Source organism: Triturus cristatus, chromosome 3_1 (assembly GCF_964204655.1).
Source record: "Triturus cristatus chromosome 3_1, aTriCri1.1, whole genome shotgun sequence".
NCBI classification, from domain to species: Eukaryota; Metazoa; Chordata; class Amphibia; order Caudata; family Salamandridae; genus Triturus; species Triturus cristatus.
In genome coordinates, this window is record NC_140583.1 from 609,898,557 (window position 1) to 609,913,529 (window position 14,973).

The window sequence follows — 14,973 nt, forward strand, 5'->3', positions numbered from 1 at the left end:
CGATGCAAATCACAGAGTTCTATTCTATGTAGATGGGTAACCGGTCTACTGCTTTTGCACCTAAAAGAACCTCTGCTTCCAGCTCATAAGTTGCAATCCTTCTAATAGAGCACAGTGACCTATTTACTAGCATCGGGGAGCTCCATGCGAATGTAAGTCATGGGTTTAGAACTTTAGATCCTAATTATTTTTTTAATTTGTTGTTGTAAGACTGCAAAGAAGGGTTGCTTTGGGAAGTAATACATTATTGTTAGAACAGCCAACCATTATCACTGTTGCATTGTATATCTTTGTGTTTCTCCTGACCATTCATTCACTCTTAACATATATTGTCCAAGTACAGTCAATGTTATTCCTACACTTCAACACCCTCATTATCTTGTATAACATTTCTTGTACATTAATTTACATACTTGTATGATTTGTTTCTGTGTGTGATGTAAAGCATTCTGACACCATACACTGGATTGAATAGTACTGTAAAATAATTAAATAAAAAATGAGTATGTACCATTTAAATGATCATTTCTGTAATTAATTATCCATAAGATAAATCTTTCATTCTTAAAGTGTATACACATTAGGCCTGGGCTAAAATTCCGTTCCGCTCGCGGAAATTGTGATAATTTGACATTTTTGCGTTCCGCGGAGGGCGCGAAAATGTCAATTTCCGCAATCCGCATTTTACCAGAAATATTTTGCTTGCTCGCGCTGTAAAATAATACATTCTCGCGATCGCCTTACCTGAATCCCCGCGTTCGCCGACAAGTTTTCCCGATCCGGTTGCGTTCTCCACGATATGTTGGATTGTTGGTAGCCATTTGCGCTGTCTCGCGACAGTTCGCGCCCGCAGTAACGTAATTCGTGGCGCGATCACGTCTGTCTTCTCGTGATCATGCACCACGATACAAGTGAAAACAAGATGGCCGGGCCCGCGAGCAACCGCATGGGTAAGTAGGCGAGCCGCGACCACGCAGAAAATACCGCGAACGGGCGGGAAATAAACTTCCGCATCTTCGCGATATTTCCGTGTGTTTGTGGAGATTTTTAACATTTTCGCGATAATTTGCGAAAGTGAATTTCGCAAATTCCGCCCACCCCTAAAACAAATCTATTACGTAGGGAGGCTGAACAAAGTTTAAAGCCTGCCTCCAGTAGTTTCTTTTAAGTATTTGTGAAGTAGTAACCTGCTTTGTGCGTTTGGTTCCTTCCATTGCACCGGGATCTAGGCAATAGGCTCCAGATACCTCACAGCCAGGATGATACTTAGACAAAAGAAGTGCTGATGGGCTTTTAAATCAGGCCTTTCTTTTGGGCCCGACTGGAAATGAAAACAAGAATGCTCTCTCCCAGTCTGCAGGTTGCTGTTTGGAAGGGAATGAAGAAAGCTTGTGGGTGCTGCTGAATTATGTCCTGGTGTAGGAAAATAACACCGGGACAAATTCAGTATGTTCCCTGGTTGGCCGGATCCCAGATCCGGTACAGAAATAGCTGCCCGAACCGGCATCCAGGAGGATTCCTCTACTTTCCAGCCATGGCTATAATAACTCAGCAATAAACTGATACTTCTCCTTGGCACACATCATGGCATGTCACTCGTGGGTGTCCCAGGGCATTTGCACGTGGTAAAGCCCTCTGCTGGAGTCTTCCACAAAGCTATTGTTGTGTTTGGCCCCTTAGAGTCAGTCCTTAAAGAGAGGGCAGCTAGTGAATGAGCCTGATTTAGGCCTGCCAGGGCAGAGTGCCCGTGTGTGAGCGGGAAGGGGTGGAGGTGGAAGCCTGTGGATTGCTTGAAGTGCAGCCCTGCAGTGGCTGGCTGTATTGCATCAGCCGTTCCCCAGGAACACCGGCTGAAAACGTACAGTAGCCCAGTGTGTGATCCACAAAGCGCTCTAACCATATGTAGTTCTAATTATAATGCTCTCCTTGTAGCTGTAAACTGAGGAAAATGTTACTTTTATCCATCCGGTAGCAGCATGAGGTTCTGTGTGTGGAAGAAATGTGCACAGGAACTCTATCAGTGAATACAGTAGGCTTTCACCAGATGTTTCTAAGGGAGTGAGTTAGTTTGTCTTGATAGGAGAACCGCTGTGGAAGGGCAGTTCTTCTCTCCTGTATAACTCGTGTTCCCTTTGCTTCATTTGATGCAGAGAATGTGCTGATTTACCACCAGTGGAACCACTGCCGGAAGCCAGTCCAAGGTAGCCACCTATCCACCACTAGGGCACTGCCTTTCATGTATCCGGAGATGCACCCTACATGGCAGGTCTGGTTTAGGAAAAGAAACAATGCTGCCAAGCCCCAGGTCCACTCCCATCCTCACCACGAGTAGGGAGGAAACTCGCAGTCTATAAGGTCACTGACTTTGTGGGAGTTAGTCTGTGAAAAACGAAAAAAAAATGCGAGGTGGGCAGAAGAAGGTGGTGCACACTTCGATTCAGCCACCAGTGCATAGAAATACCCTCAAGACAGGCAGGGCCCTGTTATTATGACAGGTGGTCTGTCCCCACAGGGGTGGTTCAGGACCGAATCAAAGGCCTCTTCTGGTCTATGACGCGTCCGCCAAGCACAAGATCTGCCTGTGGTACTTGAAAATGGGTTACTGGAATTTAAGAACACATCAGTGTTATTGCTGCAACTCACCTTGTGTATCTTTGAAAGCACTGCTGGGTAACTTCTTCAAACCTCTGATTATGAAATTTGTCTGTACGGTTAGTAGGTCAGAGTATTTTATAAAGCACAACGTGCGGCAATGCAGTTTTCGTTAAACTGCACCAGAAGGCTTGTTGATAGGGTAGGTTCTTTCATTGAAGCGAGTTTTTATAGCCTGAATCTGGTGAGGGAGGATGCACGTAAAGCATTCCAGGACCCTTGCTGCAGTTAGAGAAAGTTCTCTCTACATAAGTAGTGGTACTGGTCTTTGGAATTTAAAGTAGGGATAGGCAATCTGCTCTCAGGTTCCTGAATTAACTGTGCCAGCAGAATTGTTGGCCATGACATCCGGTGATTGAAAGTTTAATTGCTTTGTGCACTATGGTAATGGCCTTAAAATAACTCCGGCATGCACTGGAAGCCAATAAAGTGGTGTCTTGCTCCTATTAGAGCCCACATTCTTTAATACACACAGAAGACAAATAGCCACATTCTGGACTAGTTGAGAATGAGCTAGGTGTTTCTTTGGGGCATCAAACAGTATTGCATTGTCATAGTCGAGCCTCAAGTAAATAAAAGTATTACCTTTGGGTACTTTGCAACTTTGTCTTAAAAGTGAGAGCATCTTATGCAGAGTTTTAAAGTGGAAAAAACAGGATGTGGAAGTGTTGGTGGCTTGAGTCGCCACGTCAAGATAAGAATTAATCTAGATCACCAGTGTGCAAATAGATTATGTAGGCACAGATGGAGGTCCCAAGCTGGCAGGCCAATGGAGATCAACCAGTCTGATTTTAGGGGAGGTCAGCAGAAGCACCAGATTTAATTTGAGATGGTTTGTAGACCTCCACCAGTTGTTATCTTCCAGACTGTCTGACATGAGGGAAGTGGTTTCCGGGTTAGGTCCCTGACTTGGAGACACAACAAAAGCACCAAAGAGAGCAAGTAAATGTTGAAAAGGAGAGGGGAAAGACTAGAATCCTGCAGACTACTGTAGTATCCTTAGGTCATGTTAATATGTTCCCTTTCAGTCTGTACCTAGCTGCTCAGCCAGTGTGAGTGTTCCGCATACAATGTTAGTGTGAGTGGAATGCTTGGGTTCCTCTGTGTGTGAGAGACAGTTGGGAAGATGGGCTGAGCAGCTAGGAGGCTGCTCCTGGTGGGGCTGTTCTGGGGCCTATTCTGGGGCCTGTTCTGGGCTTGTCCTAGCTTGCTGTAACTTCTATCTACGGACTTAATAAACTACCTAAAACCATCTCGGCTACGTCTACTTCATCATCTGAACATGTGGGTCCAGCTCACTACATTTATGGCGACGATCTGGAGCTCATCTCACGCTAAAGGTAGTCTGAGGTCAACTAAGGATGTGGAGTGCAGCAAGACTACATGTAGGAAAGAACCTTCGTCGAGTAAAAGAATAAAAAAGAAACTAGTATCAAGAAATTTCAAGAAACCTGTCAAGTGACGCAAATGAACTTTATAAACCTGTCAAGCATGCCTGACTGCCCCACCAGTGTCCACCACATCGGACAGCCCAGCCCAGGCATGCTGTGTTAACATCTCTGTGTCTACAACACCGGTAATTACGTGTTTAAACCTGCTTATGCCTTGCAGAAGAACTTGCGCCGTATGAAACGAGAATAACAAACATGAAAAGCTGCATCTCAATACTACGAAGGTAACCAATGGCTTTCTCAGTGCATAATGCGGTGTTTACGTTGAAAGTAAGGCGTATTTGTGACTTGGATTTATGAGATTTATGGCGTTTGTCCTGCCAGCATTGGAAATACTGTCTCATTGGTGTTCGTCGGTTCTCTTTGCCTGCTGCAAGTATGGGGATTTACACGGTGATGAAATGGTATTTTCTGCCTTGTTTTTGCCGGTGTTTGTTGTTCCTACTACGTGGAAAGTAAGGATGACAGTTGCGCTTCATATAAAGATTCAAAATTGGCACGCGCAATATACCTCGAGCACAATGCCGCGCGGATCCGTTTCAAAGCCATTCATGACGTCTTGTTCCCTGCTGAACAGAGTGCTTCGTGATGTCCGACTTCAAAGCTGTCTTGGGACGTTTTAAAGCACGAGCGTGCCGGGAACCACCCGGCATATGTCTCCTGTGCGTGCCGCCATCTTAACGTTTATTATGTTTCCTGCTTCAGACGGCGATGTATTCACTGGCTTCTTCTGTGTCTTGCCAACCACGATTATTTGTTCTGCCAACCATGATCCTCTCTGAACAATAAAGTTTATAACGTTGTAGTTTTCCGGCAACCCCGAAGGGCGAGGAACGTTTTCTCTTCAGTCTCAACGTTTGGGCAAGTTTGTTTTATGTACATGTCACCAGACATCCTACTCTAGACTGTGCCTCTAATTCTTGCGGTGAGTTGTTTCTTTCGTACCACATTTTCATCTACAACATGATGACTGCTGCAAAGTACTTTGTTCTGCTGCCAAGTACTCTGTTACTTTTAAGCACTGATGTTCATCTACAACATGATGCCTGCTGCAAAGTACTTTGTTCTGCTGCCAAGTACTCTGTTACTTTTAAGCACAGATGTTCTTCGATCTTCTGTTGGCACTGGTTCTGTTACAGAGTGTGTGTTTTCAAGAATTATTTCACGTCTCGCCTCTACATCATCATAGCGGTGACAAGCACACCATTGCCGTTCTTTGTTTTACATACGAGTTTGTGGTACATGTTTTAAAGATTTAACGCAAATATGTCTTATTTCACAGAAGAGTGAGTTTGATTTCATACAGTGTTTTGTAATTGCTGGATGCCAACGTTGTTGTTTGTTTTTCACACGTACATGTTTTGTTGGTATGGAGTGGGTTTTTGGTCCCATGTCCCCATGTTTAAAATTGAGTTATCCCTGTTTAAGGGATAGGAGTGGGTTATAGTCCCATTTCCTTTTCAGATATTTTATCCCCGCCTAGGGATGGGAGTGGGTTTTTAGTCCCATGACCCTTATTTCACATGTGTTATCCCTGCCTAAGGGATAGGAGTGGGTTTTAGTCCCATTTCCTTTAATGATAGTTTTATCCCTGCTTAGGGATGGGAGTGGGTTTTTTAGTCCCATCACCCCACGTTCACAGTAATTAATATGGGAATGGGTTTTAGTCCCATTTTTCTAGTTAAAAAGGGTTTGGGTGTCAGTCCCATTTACTCTGTTATAGGGGGTTGGACTCCCACCTATGTTATTAGTAATGGGTGTCAGTCCCATTTACTAAGTTTAAAGGGGGTGTTAGTCCCACCTTTGTTATGTTTGTGTGGGGTATGAGTCCCTTCATTTACGTATTCGCTGTCGTGTGTGTGGGTGGGTAGCCATCCTTTGATGCCACATTGTGCTGCATTTCGGTTTTTACATGCTGCACAAGTCAGTGGGTTATAGTCCCATGTGACGGTTTCTGTACATTTGGGTGTCGGTCCCAAACAATGTTTATTTCACTTGGGTTTAAGTCCCATAGTGGCCCTCACATGAGGGGTGGCGTATTGGGTTGTCGCCACAGTCTTCTCACGTGGGAAGTACTTCCTTGGGTGTCGTTCTACCCAAAGGATTCCAGTCTGGGTATCATATTCACTTGTTTTATTTGAGCTTTTATTTCACTTATTAAATTTTTCTGTGTTCAGTATTAAAGGAGGAGGATGGTGTTAGTGTGTTGATCTATGCTTTCATCTTTCCTTTCTCCTTAGTGTGTCTGTTTTCCCTCTCGTGATGTATTTCTTCATGCATCCCTGGGTTTATGGACTCTTTACATTTTTTGTACATTTCTGTATTTATTTGTTTTCATTTCAGTTTGGGTTTAGTTTAGGTCTTATTAATTTTCAGTGTAAAGGGAGAGGATGTGTAGTATCCTTAGGTCATGTTAATATGTTCCCTTTCATTCTGTACCTAGCTGCTCAGCCAGTGTGAGTGTTCCGCGTAAAATGTTAGTGTGAGTGGAATGCTTGGGTTCCTCTGTGTGTGAGAGACAGTTGGGAAGATGGGCTGAGCAGGTAGGAGGCTGCTCCTGGTGGGGCTGTTCTGGGGCCTATTCTGGGGCCTGTTCTGGGCTTGTCCTAGCTTGCTGTAACTTCTATCTACGGACTTAATAAACTACCTAAAACCATCTCGGCTACGTCTACTTACTCATCTGAACATGTGGGTCCAGCTCACTACAACTACACATACTTTGAAGTAAAGTAAAAAGTTGGTATTGACATTATCTGCTGTCTGCTAGTAAAGATTCCAACTATGAAAAACTACCTATGCCTTTAATGCCTATGTCGGACAATCTTGTCAGCAGTATGGCATGATCTAGGGTGTCAAATGCCGCAGAGAGGTCCAAGAGCAATAAGGCTCTTGGCGTCAAGCATCCATCATCCTCTGCAGGTCGACAAAAAATGAGACAACTAGTTCTGTACTTCCTCCTGGGCCAAACCCTGATAGTTTGCAATCAAATAGCGTGTTAGATTTCCACGTGGTCATGCAGTTGAAGAACACGGTTCTATCTAAAATCTTCAACAGAAAAGGAAAGAGGGAAAAGGGCATATGTTGTTAGGATCCACAGGGTCCATATAGTTCAAACAAATTCTTCTTTCTAGCAGAAAGGTATTTGACCCACAGAAGGAGAAATGGGAAATAGTCCCAATTTCAGAGCTTAAGGTCAGTGCAAATTGTAGGAAATATTTACCAGGCAAATGTCTATTGGTGAACCTCATGGACGGCTCTGCTGGATCAAAGCAGTAAGGTCTCATTTAGAAATAGATGCATACGTTTGCACCATGGACCTAATTTCCTCTTGTACTTTTGATGGTGGTTTACTCTTCAAAATCATACAATGCAAAGTCTCACCCTCGATGTCTTTTATGACTTTAGAAATTTTAACATTAAAAACTGATGTTTACATTGAGGGGAAGATGAAGGAACCTCATGGTTACACACAATGGGTATGTACAAGAAAAATACAGTTTTCTGCATTTATTTTCCTACTGGCTTCTTTCACTAATGTCTTTCATAATTGAATTTTAGCTGAGGTTCATAGGATTTAGCCAGTGTATTTCGGATGCTTGAAGTTATAATCTTCTCTTGGAGAATTTATCTGTAATCCATGGATTGATTTTCCTGCAAATAGATTTGTCAAATATTCTTAAATGCAGGGGTTCGGCTAATGCTCCTGTCAGTATGATGTAGATTAACAAGTCGGTCACAAGGACTGAAATCTTCTTGTTGTATAATGTTGAGGAGATATTTGGTTTACTATGTATTTTTTGGCAATTCATGAAGAAAACAAGAAGTGGCAGTAGAAAAACAAAACAGAATGACAAAAAATGATCAAGCCAACTCATGGAGATCAGATTTTTAAATTTGATTGCTTTCCAATGTGAAATGAGGGGACGTGGCTTAGTGCTGCACCAAGAAGGCAGTGTTGTAATCTATCTCCGCTGGTCATAGCAAATATCCTCCGGATAATCCCGCTGTGCCACTTGCGTTTCGTTCGCATCAGGATATGAGATCCTGTACCCGGCGGTTGTGGCCAGAGCCCGCCTCCATGGCTAACTGCAGTGGTCGGAGCTAAGGGGGTGGCGGGAGTCGTGTCTGTCGACTACCGCCCTCCTCCTGCCCCGATAAAAAGTAGGCTGTCGGGGCTACCGCCCCCCTCCTGATACAATGAGCCCGTCGCCACCCCCCACCTCCCCCCTCCACCCCTGCTTTTCCCTACATCCGGGCGGGAAGCATAGGGACTGTCCCGGATGAAGCCCACCCATGCCGGGCATGCGCCACTGCCCGTGACTCCAGGCTCCAGAGGGGCGGCGCGCTGCACGGTGTCTAACTGGGCCGGTGGCACTGTAAGGCCTGGTACGGACAGTGGTGCCGGTTAGCAGCTGGGCGGACCTGCCGCCTAGTTGCGGCCGATCTACGCATTTCCTAGGCCCGATGAGGATGACCTGCACGCATATAAAAGCACTGCACTCCTGTCAGAAATAACATTGGCATGTCGAAGTGCCCTGCCTACTCTCCTGCTGACCAGTAAGTGCGGTTCATTCTGCATATACCTTTTTTGCTGACTACTCCGCTTCTCGAAAGCCCTATCCACAGCACCGGTTTCTGGGCTTACACTTGAGGAGCTAGTGGTGAGACATGCTGCATGCCTGCTGCCTTGCCTCTCCTTCTGGCAGCGCTATGCATTGCCCAGTCTGATGAGGAGTGCAGTCACTGTCAATTACGTGTGCATACTTATTACTCTTTTTTTATGCCCATCCTGCTAGAACATTGCTGTCGCCCCCTTCTGCTGTGTGTGTAGTGGCTTGTTCACTTTTTACTCTACATAATGGGCAAAACGGATGCTAAGCAGCAGCGCCTGACCTTTGAGGCTCAGGGACCGACACGGCAGCCCACGCCATCTGACGAATAGTAGCAGGGCGATGGGGAAAACATGAGGAGTGATTCCTCCCCAACCAAGGACTTTAAAGCTCTTTTGCTGTATATAAGAATGAGACTCAGTGCCATTGATCATTAGCTAGACTCACTCCCTAGGTGTATGGATGATGTGAAAGATCGTATGAATAAGCAGCACACTAGACAGTCTGAGGCTGAGCAGCGCATATCTAATACCAAGGACGTGCACACGCAGCAGGCTATAACTTTAGAGGCGCTTAAGTTGGAGCTATGCAAAGTGCAATTAAAGAATGAGGACTTGGAAGCTAGGTCCAGGCGAAATAACATTTGCATCCTTGGTATTCCTGAATCTACTCCTATGGGGCACACAGAAGATTACATAGAGAATCTACTTTTTACCCTTTTCGGTGCTGACCACTTCTCTCAGTCTTTTGTGATTGAGCAGGCACATCGATCGTTGACCTCTTGACCTGTCCCAGGTGCCTCTCCTAGACCAGTCATTGTTAAATTTCTTCCAATGTGAAATTATTAAATTGAGTAGATTCTCTACAGTGTAGGTGGGCAATATGGAGGTGAGCCTTAGGTCGAACATTTCCAGGGAGTCTTTGGGATGTGCTGTCACATGTCACCTCCCACACCACAGGAGTGGCCTTACCGTGAAAGGCATTTGATTTCTGATAAAAAGTACACGTTCTATAAAAGCTCAGTGTCTAAGCTACTGATCTTCAGCACAAACAGGATTTTGAATTTAGACCATGATCTGTTTTACTCCTCTCCCGTGAGCGAGCTGTCTCGGAGCCTTCATGCCTGTCCTTACTCTTTCTCTATTTAAATCCAGTATCTGCAGGCAGTGTTTCATCTCTGCATGCACCATTGTCTTTTAGGGGGGCGTCCATGCCTTTCTGGTCTCAATGAGCAATTCTTAATGCCCTGGTGTGCCTTTTCTTTTAATATACTTTACTTTTCTCTAATTTGTATTAAAGAACTGTAAACCTTCATTGTCCTTGTGGGCCTGGGCCATGATACCTTTGAGTAGATGAAATTAAATGGTTATATAATCTTTACCCCACTGTCATAATACTCAGTACGTTTTTACCATCTTTCAACAAACCCTAAATCAACTAGCAACCCAATGGTACATGTGGACGATCATCTTTGCACAAGGCTGTTTGTTCTCCAACAGTAATTGCAGCCATATTATTGAGCCATAGATTCTATATACTGCCATAAAGTGACTCTTTGTTTACTACGGCCAGAGTGTATTCTTAACTAGTTCCTTCGACGTACCCTTTTTATGTTATTTTTAACCTACACATAGGGGCTTTCAGCTAGCCCTCTCCATTCATTGATTTGTTGTTGTCATTCATACTTTTCTTCCAGCTACTACAGCATGTGGCATTGGGTCAGCCCACTTCAGAACATGGATAACTTCAGTGTGAGTGAGGGCATTGTATTCTGTCACAAGGAGTACACCTGCACTCAAAGTTGTTTCCTTCTGTGCTACGGACTAGGGCGGCATGCACTTTTGAGATCAAAAAAACATTTTTGCTTTCTGCCATTTCTTTTATATTTGCAAAGGCCCAGTAGATGCCCCCCAGCAGTAAAGTTTTACAAAAGCAATAACAAAACATGCACTGGCAAAGACAAAAGACAGGCAATCAACACCAGGCCTATTGGGTTTGCTAACACTTCTTCAATAAACCACTCAAAACTATAAAGTTAAATGCCTGGTCTAGACCTGTGTGATTTGAGTTCAAGGGGCGGACAAGGTGCCATACTATTACCATACTAGGATATACTTTGAAGAAGCGTAACCTTTATGGTGAACCACAGTGCTCTAATGGCCTCAAGTATTAGCATGTGATCACTGCAGGGTGCCCCATGTGTTTACAATGCATAACCCTAACATGGAGCATTCACCTGGCCTGGTGCTGTAAGTATTTCTGGAATTGATGAATATCCTAGAATATCCCTCACCCCACAAAGAATCACAGACTTGCAGACCATGTTTACACTTATTTTTTGCAGTGATTTAGTGAATGGAGCACAATCATCACTTTGCATGGTACTAAACAAGAAGACTTTGTTCTTTGGCATAATTGGGTCCAACCAGACACTCTGGACATCGTCATGGATTACACAAACACTTTCTTATAAGCACATGACACTCACTTGCAACTCTAGTAGTGGCATCACTTGTGGGGTGCAGGACAGTAGGGTCAGGATGTTCCCTGAACTCTCCAACTTATGTCACTCACCAGGCTTCGTAAGCCACCTTGTCATCTAGTCCCTGTGGCATCCCTTTTTCTAGGTGCACTATTCAGCAGGGGGAATGGGTAAAAATCTCCCAGGCAGACTAGCACAAATATGGGTACCATACGGAGGGACAACCCTCACGGAGTTCCTCTCTGTGGTTCCAGTCCTAGTAACAGGGTCTCTATAAGGACTGTCGCTGGAGAATTTAGGGCGGTGCTTGGTCTGTCACCAGGAGATGGACAATTACTCACCATTGACCAAAGGTGGTAAGCGACCTGATGACTGACTCACAGCACTCGTGGACCTAAAGGTGCTATGCATCTCTCTGTCACGATTCCCCCCTGGGGTCCTCAGCACAGTCTCTCTGGGCTTTTTCTGGACAACTACAATCTTCAAAACAATGAAAGAAAACCGGCTGCTCCAAAGGATCACCCACCGGCTTAGCATAGTACCCACCAGCCGGGTGCTAGAACTGCAGCTGGGGCTAGTCCTGAGGATGCACCCTGCTCTTCTGTTCATATTTTCACTATGGTTCATATCATAACACACCTTTGGCTTTCATGCACATTAATGCCAGGGCTCCCTTACATGTGTTACTTTCTGTTCCCTAGCTTGACGTGTCCAAACTATTGAGTGAAGTGCATTGAAGCGGATAATGATAACATTTAGTGCTATGATACAGCATTGAGATTTTAATTCTATACTGTACAAACTAGTGTCTGTTATCATGATGGGGTAATTGGTCAGAATATGCCCCCATCACAGGTTTGGCCACTAGAAGGAGGAATAATGAACAGCATATGAATCTAGAAGATCTTCAAACCTCAAAACTATTGGTACAGGTAAGTAAATAGTTCCTTCCGTGCCCTCTGCCCTTTCCTTCAGCACCATCAGTCTTTTAGTATGAGTAGATCATTCAGATCTGATTTGTGTTGAAACAATTGCTCACCGCATTAAAGGCTAATGACACATCGGATATGATGTTTCAGTGGCACGCTTCAAGTGTTGCCTAGTGCTGTATTGACCTGGTCATATAGTAGTTTCAGACACACTTGATTTGAAACTGGAGTATGTCAGGCAAAAGCAGAGATTGAATTCATCGTATTTCAATATCACTGATAAGATGTTGTCTTTTTTAGAAACCCTGGCTCTATGAAATATGGCTGGTGTGGGAGAACTACCCGAAGCAGGTGAGCATCTACTCCATGGATCAGACCTCTGCTTGTCTTGTGACTTAAACCAAACCATGCGCAGAGATGGTTTTTATCAGGCTTGTATCTTTGTTGCCAACGTGCGATTGTCCTTTGTGTGTGATGTTCCCCTATGGCTGGTTTCCGGAGTCCAGACTAGTGTGCTTAATTTGTACGTACGAAAAATATCACAGTGCGTGTAGGTGCAGTACTCCGACAATTGATGAATGTAAGGCGGCAATGAAAGCCAAAAACTTTGCAAAGGTGATGTTTGCTACAACACAAAAGGGCTATGCTGTGGGATGTCTATTACCAAATAGAGATGAAAGACAGATAGGCAGGTTGGGGCTTTGCAGGGTCTGCCGATGGCTTCTAGGCAGTGGCGAACATAGGCACGACACAAGGGTTGTCTGAAAAGTTGTATCTCCACCCCTCTGCCATTAAAGTAATGCCCCCTTTGGTCCTAATGGGCCAGCCATTACACTGTGAATAACCCTGCTCCTGAATTACCAGTCGCGTCACAGGGCCTCTTGACTACGGGCAGCTTTCATTGGCTCTGCTCTGTTGCACGACCAAGAATCCCTTCACCGAGGACTCTCAGCCAGTGTGCATGTCCTGCGTAAGGAATCCTCAGGCAGTATCCCCAGGGGTTCAAAGTGTTGTGACATTAGTCATTTCCAGCCTCCCATACAAAGTGCACGGAGGGGGGGCGGGGCACCATGACTTACGGTTCTGCTGATATAAATTACCAGGTGGGAGCCCAAGTGGTTTGTGAATCTCATTAGAAGCACATACCCATTGTATACGCCAATTACACACCTCTTTATACTATATATTTTATGTTTGCAATAAACACTATGGCTTTCTTTTGGCTAAACAATCCACAATTCACGTAAATGATGTCATACCTTTGATCAGAGGCACGGTGTAATTCCCTGGGCTTAAAGGTTTTGTAATCCTACCGGTTTATGCATCAAAAATAACCAAACAAGATCTGTGTGTCTGTAGATGCTTCTTGAGCTATGTGCATAGAATACTGTTACATTTGTTAATGATTGCAGCATCTTGAATTGATGCGACTTTGTGTGCGTTTAAGAGGACTACCCGACAGATCAGGATAAATACCGATTCATGGTCATTAATTGATAACATTAGTAGATATTACGTGACCGAGAAAACAGAATCTGAATGTGTGTAAATGGAGGAACTGGGACAGGTAGAACATGAAGTGGACATCTACGTGGGTTACTTTATAATTCTAACACTATAGAGTGCTATATTAAGTCCTGCTTCTGGCGATGATGTACTTGAACCTTGATTGACACCACCCCTTCTCCTTCGCCTAGTCTTACCTGCCGTCCCAGTACTGGTACTACGTGCTGGAGCTCAGCTTCTACTGGTCCCTGCTCTTCAGCGTGGCTTCGGATGTCCGGAGAAAGGCAAGTATCCGTCCTCGCCTGACCTGAGCGAAGTCCGTAGACATTCCTCCAAAGCATAAGTAGACCGCCTGCTCCACCGCCTTTACAGCTATTTATTTCACATTGTCAGCAGGGTCTATAAGCAGCATTTTCAGCAAAGTGTATAAGCGCCGCAATTGAAATGCAAGAAATGTGATGCTTGTAACCCTATGCAACTGCAATGCAGGTTCAAAGGTCTCAAGTTTGTCCCTGGTCGGGCAGGAGTAGCTCATCCAACCCTGTTATTTTTTCTTTATATTTAATAGAAATAATGAAATCAGGACTGGATCAGTAACTCAGGCCTGACATGGAAGGGCACGCGATCACTTCACATGTTCAGGATGAGCAGTGTACCATGGAGACCTCGGTGGTCTTGCCAGGGTGCCAGGCATGAGAATGCCAGGACGGCACCTAGAAGCTGTCTTGAGTTAAGGAATTGAGGGCCTGGGTTTGGGGCAATGCATAGACTACATCCGATGACCCAGTAGCTGGATAGTGGCCTCAATATATCACACAGTTGTTCACCTGAAAGACAAACTTCTTGGCGCTGAAATGGAATGGCGTTACACATCCTTGGCATTGGTTATGGATTGAGATACTGGGATTTTGGCAGATCACACACTCGTTGCCCACGTCCCATTTATCTGCAGGTTGAGGCTAGTGACCACCTCTCCCCATGTTTCTTTGACCAACCTTGCCACCGTTTACCCCCCTTCCATTCTGCTTTCATCGCATGAGATGCTGGGTAAAGTTGTAGACCCCAAATAGTCTCAGTAATTACTCTGGGATGGACGGTGGCAGAATAAATTGATGGGCCCTTCCCTGCTTCCCCTTCCCTGCTCCCTTCTTCCCTCATACGTCAGCATCCGTCTCCCTCAATCCCGTAAGGTCTGGGGTAAAAGTGGAAACTTGAAAAGCGTATACTGCATTATAGAAGCATGTCATCCTCGCATGCCCGGTTCCAAAGGCAATGGCACTTTGAATGTGATTTTGTTAACCAAGACCGTTTCAGAGACCTGTAATACAGAGATGCTCGTTTTA

At 44.8% G+C, this 14,973-nt stretch overlaps 1 protein-coding gene across 1 annotated transcript in view; it reads left to right on the top strand.

Annotated features, from left to right (window-relative positions):
* Positions 1 to 14,973, top strand: part of CERS3 (ceramide synthase 3) — a 314,458-nt gene that overhangs the window by 235,044 nt on the left and 64,441 nt on the right. The window contains exons 5-6 of the mRNA XM_085644534.1: positions 12,425 to 12,475; positions 13,822 to 13,914. Of these exons, the coding sequence (XP_085500660.1) occupies positions 12,425 to 12,475; positions 13,822 to 13,914 (144 nt within the window). The remainder of the gene's footprint in view (positions 1 to 12,424; positions 12,476 to 13,821; positions 13,915 to 14,973) is intronic.